The sequence below is a fragment of the Dipodomys spectabilis genome, unplaced genomic scaffold, assembly GCF_019054845.1.
Source record: "Dipodomys spectabilis isolate Male_0828 unplaced genomic scaffold, ASM1905484v1 ptg000004l, whole genome shotgun sequence".
Lineage (NCBI taxonomy): Eukaryota > Metazoa > Chordata > Mammalia > Rodentia > Heteromyidae > Dipodomys > Dipodomys spectabilis.
This window is the reverse complement of record NW_024870681.1, coordinates 14,117,840-14,131,404: the sequence shown is the minus strand read 5'-3', so window position 1 is coordinate 14,131,404 and position 13,565 is coordinate 14,117,840. Positions and strand designations below refer to the sequence as shown.

The 13,565-nt window shown below is 39.9% G+C and overlaps 1 protein-coding gene across 2 annotated transcripts in view; it reads right to left on the bottom strand.

Moving 5' to 3' along the window:
• Positions 1-13,565, bottom strand: part of Map2k4 (mitogen-activated protein kinase kinase 4) — a 99,000-nt gene that overhangs the window by 32,074 nt on the left and 53,361 nt on the right. For both annotated transcript variants that reach the window (XM_042693546.1, XM_042693547.1), the window contains one exon: positions 8,417-8,591. In XM_042693546.1, the coding sequence (XP_042549480.1) occupies positions 8,417-8,591 (175 nt within the window). The remainder of the gene's footprint in view (positions 1-8,416; positions 8,592-13,565) is intronic.

The window sequence follows — 13,565 nt, the reverse complement described above, 5'->3', positions numbered from 1 at the left end:
AAACCAAAAGTTTGAAGACAGCTATCTTCTTCTGTATTAAGTGCACGCTGGTAAATAGGAATTCTAGAATGGGCACAAAAGCAAATGCACCATAGGGAACTTTATGTACTTTCTCCAAAGAAATGAAGAGTGATACCAGATCAAGTGTCACACTGAAAATCAAAAGATGACAAGAACCACATTCTCTTAATATTAGGTGTAATGACTATTTTAAAGATGCACTCAGAGGTTGGGAGTGTAGCTTAGAGACAGATTGCATGATTTATATGTGTGAGGCCCTGGATTCAGGGAAGAAAGGAGGAATAAAGAAAGAAAAGGGGAAAAAGGGGGAGAAGAAGAGAGGGAAAGATAAGAGAAAAGAAAGGGAGGGGAGGAAAAAGGAAAAGAAAATAGGAGAAGATAGGGAGGGAAGAGGAGGAGAGGAAATAATAGGAAGGGAAGAAAACATATGTCCAGCCCCTGTAATCTACAAACACCAATACAGTTAGGCCATAAACATACCTTTGTTCACTAAAGGTTCCCTGCTAAAAACCCTCCTATGCTAAAAGATGTGAAGGAAAACACAAAAGGGAAAAGATAACCTCAGATCCAAGGTAACCCCACTACCCCACTACTCTGAGCTTTACAAATAGGCTACTTTCCCAATAGAAAAGACTGGAATTCACTTCTAATAGAAGGAAAAATCCAAGAAACCACTGCAACACACCAGTATTCTCTGAGCCACAGGAAGTCTTAGAAATTATTATTTTCCTGATTTATAAAACAAAGATTCTATACATGTCACAGGTGTAGCAAATACATTCTAGCTGTATGAGTTTCATCCTTAGCTGCTAGACTTCCACAGAGATCATACACAATGTCTCACAATCCCATCATTAATAACGAAGATAACAACAGTAGCCAAAACAGGAAAGGGAGAGAAAGAGAGAAGAAAAGAAAGAAGGCAAGGCAAGGCAGGTAGAATACTGATTACAGGGGAAAAATTTCCTTTCATGTCACAAAGTAACAAATGGGAGAGCATTAAGTCAATTGTTTTAATTATGAAGGCATGTGCTTTTAATAAGGCAATAGAAAGGATGCTAATTCTTAACTTCAAAACCATCCAAGTCTCTGAAATCAGCTTAGTGAACTCTCAATTGTATCCTCACCAAATTAATTATTAGTAGTAGCATTTCCCATTCTTTTCACTGAGGATGGGGGGGGGGGGTGTCTAATTAATATTCTTTTTTTGTCATTCTCTACCAGAGAACCTGGCAAATCTGTTGCAAAAGCACATGTTACATTACATCATGGAAGGAGCTGTCCTGAGAACAGAGTTGATGGAATAGGCCTGCCACAGGGTGGCATCTTCTTCCTCTTTTCTAAATATGTAATGTGCATCGGAACCCATGACAAGAAAGTTAGGCAAAAGTACAAACCTGATGTATGAGCAGTTCAAGAAGCATGACCACAAGACAACAACACTAGATATAACATAGCAAATACTAGTTCAGATTACCAACCCCCATGTAGAATGTGGCATAAATGAACTTAGCTTTTCTCCAAGTAACTAAGTCTGCTGAGATATGGTCCAAAGGCACTCAGGTTAGTCAGTAATGGTAGGTTTTAGAAACTAAATATCCAATATGTCTAAAAGATCTGCCCATAACAAACATTTCCAAACTGTAACCCAATGCTCCCTTTCAGCTAGTGTCTTAATGGGGCTACCAGTATAGATAGGTAAGATCTCTACTTCCTGTTCTCTTTGTGTATGGACTGTGGACAGAAAAGGGGTGCTGAGGACTAAATCTAGGACCTCAAGCATATCAAAGCAAGCACTCGACCAGTGAGCTACCTCCTATTATTCTCTATTACTCTTATTACTCTCTACATCCACCAGAGTAGTACTGATTTTATCGTATTTTATTTATTGTTTTCCACAAACAGTATACAGTCTGAAAACCATAGACTTGAAGCAAAAGCAAAGGAAACACACATATAATTCAAAGCCTAGAGTTCCTGGAGGGCCCTTGACCACATCTCAGGAATCTACCCACTCTTGGAAGAGTTCCACTTGCATTTTCCATATGAAACACCACAGCTCATACACATTAGAAGGTATTTAAAAAATATGACTCTGCCCTATGTAGTTAAGATGCCTGCACTTCTTGTGTATATGTGTGTGTATATATATAATTTCCATACACATGCCACTGAAAGCAAATAAAAATTATAGCTACATGAAATTGCTACACTGTTTGGGAAAATGAATCTATCATAAAACATGTATGAATTACTAAATGAAAAATGAAGATAAGCCAGGAACCAGTGGCTCAGGCCTATAATCCTAGCTACTCAGGAGGCTGAGATCTGAGGATCATGGTTCAAAGCCAGCCTGGGCAGGAAAGACCATGAGACTCTTATCTCCAATAAACCACCAGAAAACTGGAAGTGGCGCTGTGGCTCAAGTGGTAGAGTGCTAGCCTTGAGCTGAAGAGCTGAGGGACAGCGCCCAGGCCCACAGTTCAAGCCCCATGACTGACCCCCACACACACCAAAAAAAAAGAGGATAACAGGGGCTGGGAATGTGACTGAGGCATAGTGTGCTTACCTATCAGGCATGAAGCCCTGGGTTCGATTCCTCAGTACCACATACACAGAAAAGGCCAGAAGTGAGGCTGTGGCTCATGTGGTAGAGTGCTAACCTTGTGCAAAAGAAGCTCAGTGCCCAGGCCCTGAGGTCAAGCCCCAGAACTGGCAAAAAAAAAAAGAAAGAAAAAAAAAGAAGAGGACAATGGAAAAGAATATGGCTCTGTCAGTCATGAATTTCTACATGATGCCATATGATCTGGCCAATCATAAGCATATGATAATAGAATCTGTTCTCTATTCAAAACAATGTAGCCCTGACATCTGCATCTCATAGACACCTGAATAACCAAATGCCATCACTATGGTCTTTCAGTTGCCTAACAAAGCACTCTATACCACATTTCCTAATTTAAAAACACCCTTGTCACGCAGCATTCTAGTGTTTTCAGAATAACAGACAAGACTTCCTATTATTACTGACCATCACAATCCCCTCAAAATCACTCAGTTCATGCAACTTTCGACAGAAGGGGGATGTTTGCTAGAGCGGTATGGTAGGAAGACAGGCAAAGACCTATTTTTCTGATTACACAATCTTGTCATCTATACCAAGAAGAGTGGTGGGTACTAACCAACAGACAACAGAGAAGGGCTTGAGGTGAGGGCTGCTGACTCTGTCACAGAGAGGCCTAATCCTTCCCAACAAGTGTCAGAGGTAAGATAGGTCTGGATTCCAGGTCAAGAACACTGAACTCCACATCCACATACTTGGCTGAGAACACGGCTTCAGTGGTAGAGAGCCAGCTTAGCAAGCACAAAGACCTGAGCCCAAACCCTATTTCCACCAGAAATAAATGAACAGAATTTCAAATATCAAAGTTCGAGTAACCAAGCCTGGATCAGAAGCAGTTACATCAATGAACAAGACGAGGGGAGAGAAGAGTTGAGGGTAGGAGGAAGAAGAGAAGTGAGGTAGGTCACTAATGGAGAAAACACTCAAGGTCCTTCCATGCAAGATCAGATTGCTAGCTCAAATCTGGCCTCTGCATGTAAAATCAAGCAATCTGCTTTCCTGACTAACCCAAGTTAACTTCCCAAGCAGAGGACTAGAAAAAGTCATCATGATAATCAGCAGCCACTACCTTCACAGAACCTATCTACACAGGCAAACCCTAGCTCCAGTGAGCTCCTATGAGCTTCATTCTCCAACGAGATGGAAGCTGTACCCCAGCAACAAGGGCCTGGTGTCCCTTCAGACAACAATCCAGATCGTGCTGCCTGCTACCTTCAGAGATAGCAATCCCACTTCCATTCCAACTTCTCCGTACTCCCCTGGTTGTTCTCTCATAGCCTATAAATGTGGAGGGGGCACATACAACTCCAACAAGTTGACTTGCATACAAGTCTATTGGAAAACAATAGGGAAACTCACACTGTGCTGTCAATCAGCCTTCCCTCATTCAGCAATCCATGTAAGTGATCATCTTAATACTCTCAGTCTCAACCAAGGATCAGAACTGGGCACTTCATCTCCTCTTTGTCATTCTCCTGAATCCTGGGATTTGCTTTGTCATCCTAATTCTAATCAGCTTAGCCCTAACAATGCTGTGCGTTTCTAGCAGACCTGAATTTTCTCTAACCATAGCTCAGAAACCTAATCCTGACTCATCTTGCAAACACTGGGTCTGAACTCTGGCTTCTACCACCCAAGTAAATAATCACTATAAACTGCTATGCAGAGAAGCAAGCCTACTTTAGTCTCCAATCTCACATTCAGTGGTTATGCCACCATTGTGCATAATGGAGAGTTAACTACAATGTTTACTGGAGAGAACTATCTTCACAATATCCAGGGGACAGAAACCACCCAAACATCTATCAACTGATGAGAGCATGCGGTTCCCACAAACCATGCCAGACAAAAGAATGAAACTCTGTCAGTCAGGAAAATATGAGTAGAATTGGGGATTGTGTTAAGTAAAATAAGCCAGGCACAGAATGATAAACATGGTAGGGTTCTTATTTGTTGAATCTAAAAAAGTTGATCTCACTGAGCATGAGGGCTCAAACCTGTAATCTTAACTACTTGGGAGGCTAAAGATTGGGAGATCAAGGCTGGAATCTAGCTCAGGTATACAAGTTTACAAAATTCCATCTCGATCAACTGCTTGGTGTTGTAGTGCACACCTATGATTCCAGCTACAGGGAAGGCACAATGACTAGATGTGGTGGCGTGTGCCTGTCACTCCCAATGACTTGGGGAAGCACAAGTAGCCCAGGCCAGCTGGGGCATGAAGCAAGACTCTGCCTCAGAAACAATCAAAGCAAAAAGGGACTGGAGCAATGGCTCAAGTGGTAGAGTAACTACACCTGTCTTGTAAACATGAGGCTCTAAGTTCAATTCTCATTGACAACAACAACAACAACAAAAGTTGATGTCATTGAAGTTGAGAGTACAATGGTGGTTAATAACAGCTGGGAAAGGATCTCAGGAAATAGATGGGGAATTGCTGATCAATGGGAAGTAAGTTAGAGTTCGATGCAAATAAGCTCTGGTGTGCTATTCATTATATACCAGGGAGACTAGAGATATTAATAGCATACCATATATTAAAAAAATCTAGAAGGGGTTTGTTTTCACCATAAAGAAATGAGACATGTTTGAATGGATTTGTTGAACCTGTTTTCAACATTACACATGTATTCGTGTATCAAAACCCCACGTTAACTTCCTAATATGTACAGTCTATGTTTTTATACATTCTCATTTAAATTTTCTAAATTTAAATGAAAAAAATGGGACATTAAGTATTTATGCTGGTGAAACTTGGAAGCAGATGGACAGCTCCCTTCCCTGAGCTTCAAGACATCCCTATGGCAACAAAGGCTCTGCCTAGGCAGCCCCAGGGCTCAGACATCAGGCACAGGTAGACAAACCAGTAGAATCACTCCCAGCGAGATCTCTTTTTCTAGTTATGTTCAGTTAAAAATCAGGGGCTTTACAATGTCCACACTTATGGTCCTAACAAAGAACCTCGCTGGCAGCCTAAACGTATGCCTTATTGAATCTGATTTATCATACTTACCTTAAACTGGTATTTTTAGACCAAGTCTTTGAGAATTATTTCTTGTAGCTAGGAATTCAACTATTCATACATTTCATATGTGACAAAATTAATTTGAGGGAAGTACAAAATGAAGAAACACTTAAAAATTTATAGAGCTACTGAAAGCAAATCTTAAAAGATAATTTCCAAGCCAGCCTCTTTTTTATATTCCCGAAATATCTATTAAAATGTCAGCACAGAGCTAACTACAAAGTGTTGTTTCCATTGCCAACAGCAATGGAAAGTTCTCATCAGTAACTGTCTCACAGTCCCCTTAAATGTAACATGTCAAACATAAGTCCTTCCTAATCATGGATTGCTTCTATGAAATGACGCTTGTCAATCTGACAGGTTTCTGGATGATGCAGGAACACACTCCCAGGTGCGATCAAAGACTACACACCCTGTAGAATGCAACGATACATTTAAAAATTCATCAGGGACCGTATACATCCATCATCAATTGGTATCATATTTCAATGTATATTCCACTGAATAATGTTCTTCCATTATTACAAAAGTCATGGAATTCAATGATGCATGCCTCACCTACAGATGGACTGATATTGGTCTGATATTGGTCATACACATCCATGCTCTTCTACCCAAGCTCAACTGTTTAAGGCTGTAAACAAATGGCGCCCCCTAGGGGGTACTGATGTGACTCCGGTGGTTAGTCTATAGGTCCCATGGCTGAGGGCAGCACCTTTTAAAGAGTTGGGATTTACATCAACATCCAACTCCAGCTCTCACTGTAGTCACTGATGAAATTACATTTTGAAGGCTGGAAAATAATTCCCTATTTTCACTCGTAAATTTCTTCAAAACTAGAGAGTTACACCAACTAAAATGTAACCAAGTTAATCACTGGGAGGGGGTGGGGAAACTATTTTAAATGTCAAGATTAAAGTACTTTCTTTACTTTTTAAATCCTTTATCTTGGAAAAAAAATCTGTTACTAAAGTAATTTACAGTGTTGCTCAATACAGCACACACAACACTAACTATAAAAAGCAGTAGGAGTTTTTTTGTTTTGTTTTGTTTTTAAAATGCATCCCCTGGAGCCTGATCAAATGGTTAGGACCTTAGGCAGATAGGAAAGATATCCCTTACAACTTAGTTCCCTGAAACTAGAGATCACACATGAATATGGAAAATTAAACATACATCCAGAAAAGTTCCAATAAAATAATCTCTTCCCACTTACAATGCAGGAATGCAAAACACAAAAGCAATTCCCATTCCCAGAAAAATAAAATTATCTTAATGGATAATTCAGAGGTCTTAGCCCGTGGGACCTGCAGAAGTCTGCAGTCATAATCAAAACTGTTGGTATGTCCACATCTTCCTATGAAAAATGTATAAACATGATCAAAAACATAGAACCCTAACACTATTTAATTACTTTTACATGAGTCAAAATCAGAGATGTTCTACAATAAAGGAAAATAAGAACGTTAACCATAAGCTTCCCTCCTTCCCCCCCCCCCCCCCCCCAGTCCAGGAGCTTGAACTCAGGGCCTAGGGGCACTGTCCCTGAGCTTCTTCTGCTTAAGGCTAGTGCTCTACCACTTGAGCCACAGTGCCACTTCTGGGCTTTTCTGAGAAGTTTATTGGAGATGAGAGTCTCACAGACTTTCCTGCCTGGGCTGGCTTCGAACTGCAATCCTCACATCTCAGCCTCCTGACTAGCTAGGATTATAGGCGTGAGCTACCAGCACCAAGCTAACACTGAAATTCTGTTTGCAACAGACTTCCACACAGAATGTGTTTAAAACTAGTTCTGTGCTTAACTAGTTAACTATTAATTAAGCTAGCTAACAGTTTAAGGCTTGTGACACAGACTCAAATGCCACTTTGACAAACTTCTCAAAAGCAGGAGATTAATAATAGGAAGACAATTAACTCAGATTGTTAAAAAAGGAAAATAAAAAGCAGAGTAAACTTTTTAAATTATCCCCTTACTGGATGATTTTCCTCACAGGCCTCACATAGAACAAGTATAGTTGTTAAACATCAGAACGAACAAACAAGAGTATCGTTATGCATACCCAACAGGAGTCAAATGAACACTACCAGTTCATCACAGGCACCAATCGATGGGCCACATCTCCATTTCTGGCCTGTTGTTACATGAACATAGTAAGTGGCGTGACACTCACAGGACAGCATCATTACAAGGTATGCATTTCAATACAACTTTTGAAGCCAGGGAACAGGGCAGTACTGAGTAGAAGAGATGCAATAAACAAAGAGAAGCCGAGCCGGTCAGGACTGAGTAAGGTTGAGGTTAGTGGCAACAGCATGTGTGTGGTTTCCAAGAAACCTTCTGCAAGACTGCTGTTAGCCCTAGCCCCGCACCTTGCCTAGCCCAGTGTGCTGCCTCTTCCTCCAGCGCCCGCCTGGCTTAGAGCAGCCCTGCCCTGCTCCCAGGGTGCAGCCGCCCAGCCTGAACTCACCTTGGCAGTGGAAGGGGCTGGTTAAAGACCTGTTAGTGCATCGTGCCAAAAGTGCAATGAACATACACACTTTGTACACTCATGTTTCCAGAGAAAGAAAACATGCCTCCAACAAGACAACCTCTACACAGCACAGCCTCCAGGAAGTCAAGAGAGACAGTCATTTAAACACCCCTATGAGCCAGAGATGTAAGAACAGAATGACACAGTGGATTACTTGGACCACACAATTCCCCCTAATGGATTTCAAGTACCAAAAGTAATCATGGCATCACCTACTTTAACTGCCATTATCTGCCCACTTGGTTTGTGGATCATTTTGTTGACAGAACCATAAGCTCCTCGTCCAATCTCTCCAAGGTCTTTCAAGTCCTCTGCAGTGAAATCCCAGAGTTGCTCGGGGGAGATCTTCAGTTTTCCTGATGACTCAATGCTGTGTGTTCTCAGTCTCTCTCTGTTAAAATATTGGGAAGCAATTTTTCCACATTTTAAACAGGTTTTAACGTTTTCTTTTTCGCTAGCACTGATTAAGGTGTGAGAAAATTTGTGTTGTTTTTTTTTTCATAAAGTAAAACAGTCCATCCTCTAGGTTTTGGGTTTGTCATCCATATATATATATAAACTAAGTTTACATATCCTGTAGAAATAGCTTCAATGACATTCATAAAATTTCCATTGATTGACAACTCTAATGCTGTCAGTTTGTATTAGGTAGTAGATTCTTTCCAAGCCTGACAAAATCATATTATCAAGTGAGAATCCCAAGAGCTTAGAACTTTATCTCCAAACATATACAATGTAGCTATTATACAATGTAGCTATTTCTAATATACACAATGTAGCTAATAGTATACAATGTAGCTATTTCTAACATTCTCGAAACTTTGATGTGTCAAAATCTCTCTTGCAGTATTGTTATTTTATACTATATTAGTACTAACATTAATAGCCAGGATTGAGAGTTCAAAGATTAGTTTGTCTACATAACAACTTAAAGAACCAATGTTCCAAATAACAGATATTCAAATCACAGTGTTAGTAATCTATGATTTCAGTTTTCATTCTTATAATTGCTTTTCAGTCCAAAAAAAATTTTCAGGAAGGGGAAACAAAGAGGAGGCAAAAATGCTTGATAAGAAATGTACTCATTACCTTGCCCATATAATTGTAACCCCTCTGTACAGTATTTTCACAATAAAAAAAAAGAAATAAAATGAATAATAGTAGGTGAAAAAAATTTCATTCACTTCATTTGATATCGAAGTATCTAGAGTCACAAGAAGCCCAGAAATAAGTGGTACAAAGCTAGGATTGATCTTTAAAATAAGGAACTTGCATGCAGGCATGAACACTTTCACAGTAACCTTTTTCATGAAGTAAACAGATTAAGAGGATATGGACTGACACAGAGGAATTCCACTGCTAGAGATTATTGTTCTGCAAGCATTGGGAAGTAACACCCACTCTGTAGCTAAGTTATCATCATTGAAACATACAGCATCAGCCCAACACCAAGGGTAGCTGAGAAGAGTTAACTGGAACTACTTATAAATCGGAAGCCACATTTTTACTTTCTTTAATGTACAAGCTGTAGTGGACAGGCTGTAGGTGGGCTGTAATAGCTACACTGTATTGGCTGTACGGTTTAGTGTAAGTTTTGAGTTAAGTGTCAGTGGGACTTAAGACTTATTTCAAACTAACAGAATATGGTAAATGTGGTGAGATGACACTCTCATGATTGGATGATGTTACGTAACACTTCTTGCTAGCATTCCAAGAACTGAAATGAATATTTCACTACTACGCACATATCATAGAATATCAAGTTATTATATTTTCAATCATTTTCAAGATTCAATTTTAGAATTATGGAACATCTCTGACAATGGTTTAGGATAATGTAGTCTGCTGTAGCTTCTAGATAAAGCTTCCTTTCCCCCTTTGTGCTATTGGTAATACCTCTTTGTGGTATTGAAGACCCAGGGTCTCACACTTGATATGCAAGCATTCTACCATTTGTTTTTAAGATAGGATCTCCTTGTTAACTTTTTTTTTAATCTTCTTTTTTTTTTTTTTTGCCACTCTTGGGGCTTGAACTCAGGGCCTAGGTGCTGTCCCTGAGCAGCTTTGTACCCAAGATTAACACTCTACCACTTGAGCCACAGCACTACTTCCAGCTTTTTCTGTTTATGTGGTACTGAGGAATTGAATCCAAGGCTTCATGCATGCTAGGCAAGCACTCTACCACTCAGCCACATTCCCAGTCCTCCTTGTTAACTTCTGACACAGGATGGCCTTAATCTTGTGATCCTCCTGCCTCTGCCTCCCAAGGATCTAGGATTATAAAAGTATGGCTTCATGTTTGGCTACTTATTTTCTTCTTGAAAGTGAACACTTCAGGCTGGGAAGGTGGCTCAGTGGTAGAGTGCTTGCCTTGCATGCATGAGGCCCTGGGTTTGATTCCTCAGCACCACATAAGCAAAAAGAGAAAAAGCCGGAAGTGGCGCTGTGACTCAAGTGGTAGAGCGCTAGCCTTGAGCTGAAGAGCTGAGGGACAGCGCCCAGGCCCAGAGTTCAGACCCCATGACAGGACCCCCCCAAAAAAAACAAAAGAGAAAAAGAAAAAGAAAGAAAGTGAACACTTCAACAGTTAATAGATACAACGTATCTTTTGAGCTAATGGAAATGTCCAAAAACTAAGTATTCGTTAAGATATACAACTGTGAATAGGCTCAAACACAACTAAATAAGACACCTTAAATATGTATATTACAGGACCCATAGGTTCTCTCTTGGTAAAGCTATTGAAAGAAAAGGGTTTCTCATTGAGACAGGGACAAAAAAGTTGTGAAAAGCACAAAAAGACATGCCATAGCTATGACATCACCACAACATGTTCCTATGGCATTTGTTCATTCATTTACTCATCTCTATAGCCTGGCACCTTCCTATTAAAACCGAGGGAGCTTCATAGCTCTGATTTCAACAGCACAACCATGATGGCTTCAAAAGGAAGACTGTAAGAGAGCAATGGATTGCCTAACCATTAAAACTCTAGCAGTCAACTTACACCCACAATGACTTTAGAGGCCAATGAAAGAAAGCAAATAAACATGGAGGAAAAAAACCCAAAACACTGAGAATACTAGTGAAAACCAAAAAAGAGAAAAGAGGTACTCTTTTTACAGTTAAGAGTCTTAAAGAAGAAAAAAAAATGTTCTCTGACTCTTCCTTGGAAAAGCAGTATTTCTTGAGAAAGGGACTGTATTTTATTTTAATCTACAAATAGTCTTCATTCCCCCTTCCTAATTTTCTATGCATACTGTTATACAGATTGTCCTTCATTGCCTTCACCAGAGGATCCACAAGATTCTGTCAACAGGGAAACCATCATGGGAACCTGGGGAAGTAACCAACTATTACTTCCCCTCCCCCACCAAAAAATGTCCACTCTCCATTGATCCTTTCTTGTCCTTTGGTGGGGACAGCAGCATACCCAGCTAATGTATTAACTTCTGATGTCTTACCTGCTTACAGAATGAACTATGTTCCTTCTCAAACTTCACATGATCAAGTCCTAACCCTTAAATCAGACTATACTGAAGAAGAGATGGTAATAAGGGAAAAAAAAGAAGGTGGGCCCTAATCCAACTGGATTGTCATTGTAATAGGAGATTCATGTATAAGGTCACATGAGTGAGCACTCAGTGAGATAATTTCCACATACAAGCCACAGGAAGAGGCCTCTGAACACAATCCACCCCGCTGTCACTTTTTCTTTGAGTACAGAGCCTCCACAATTAGAAGTTAAATTCTGTTGTTTAAACCACCAAATCTTATGGTTTTTCTTTTCATGTTTTTATTTTGATGTCAGGCCAGGCTAAGGTATCAGCCATCCTTGTAGTTAGAGATGGCAAATACAAACAAGTGAGAAAGAAAGTCCTTTGCCTTATTTGTCCCCACCCACATCCTGTTTCCTACAATGGCAGAAACCACTAGAGCTCTTGTCATCCACAATGCTCTTGAGAATCCCAGTGAATGCCATCCAATACCTGGAAGTAAGGCAGACAGGGCAGGCAAGGCCTGACAAGGGTGAATTTTTAGTACTTGGTGGCTAGAAGCCCCAAATGCTACACCTCTCCAAACCCACAGACCTGTTCTGACCAGAAGCACTTTCCTTGAATTGAATTCAGACCTCTGGGATCTCTGATTTTTTTAGATATCAAATGAATCCTGGAGCTGATGAATAATTCTTAGTTGCAGAGACACAACAGTTCCATATTCTAGAGTAAACACACACGTATACTCATGAGCAGAATACACTGATACATGCCACGGCATCCAAAAAAATCCAATGTGTGTCAATAAATGTAACTTATGTAAAACAGGCAAGTTTAGGGGTAGAATACTTGACATTGGACTTCAATGCATACTAAGCAGGACCTACTAAAGTATAATGTGTAGCTAAGTTTTTAAATCAGGGACTTGTAGGTGCCCCCATGCTTGTCTTTTCTGGTCATTGATCTTCTAGGGACCTACAGGTCCACTAATGATGCAATCCTTCAGCAAAGTCATTGTCATGTTTACATTGACCCAAACAAATCCACACATTCCCAAAAGAAAAAGAAAAAAAAAGCAATCACCGATAACTACTACATAATGTACTAGAACTAATTAACTTGAGTCTAAATGTCCCAGACAAAAATGTGTCACCATCTATTTCTCCCCATGGAGATCAAGTGAGAAGCATTATTTCTTGTGGAGAAAATGAGTGAGATGTTCTGTGCTTGAGACTAGTGGATCAAAGGTAATTTGTTGTTCTTTATTCTGGCTGCATTATGATAGAAAGCTTGGTATGAGAGTCAGGTGTGGTTGCATACCAGTAGGGAAGAAGATTTTGAACTTTAGGTCAGTCTGGGCTACCTAGTGAGACTCTGTCTCAATTTAAAAAAAGAAAAGCAAAGGAAAAAAAAAAACACCTTAGCACAAATGTCTTAATTTTCAGTTCGTATTTTCATCTTGGTTCTTAGTAAATATTACTCAGACATCATTTTGTGCTATGCACCTGAAATAGCATCTCCAAAGTTAGAAGGTTAGCTTCTGAAGCAAGTAAGAACCAAAATCTCAACTACTTTCCCTTAAAAATCTGTTTATACAAGATGCAGGGCACTGGAATCAAATACAGTGGAAACAGGGGTTATACAATGGGGGAAGAACATACAAGAGAAACAAAAAAATCACGTAGTACATTATAAGTACATTAAAAACAACAGCAACAAAGATAAAAACCTCTTGTGTCCCTATCCTGGGGTTCATTTTGCTTAGCATCATCTTATATGGTCCTATGTACATAGCTTTTGAACTTCTCTGCTTGCCCTAGATGTATACTAGTTATTATAAATAAGGGAAACCATGGGACCAACAATGA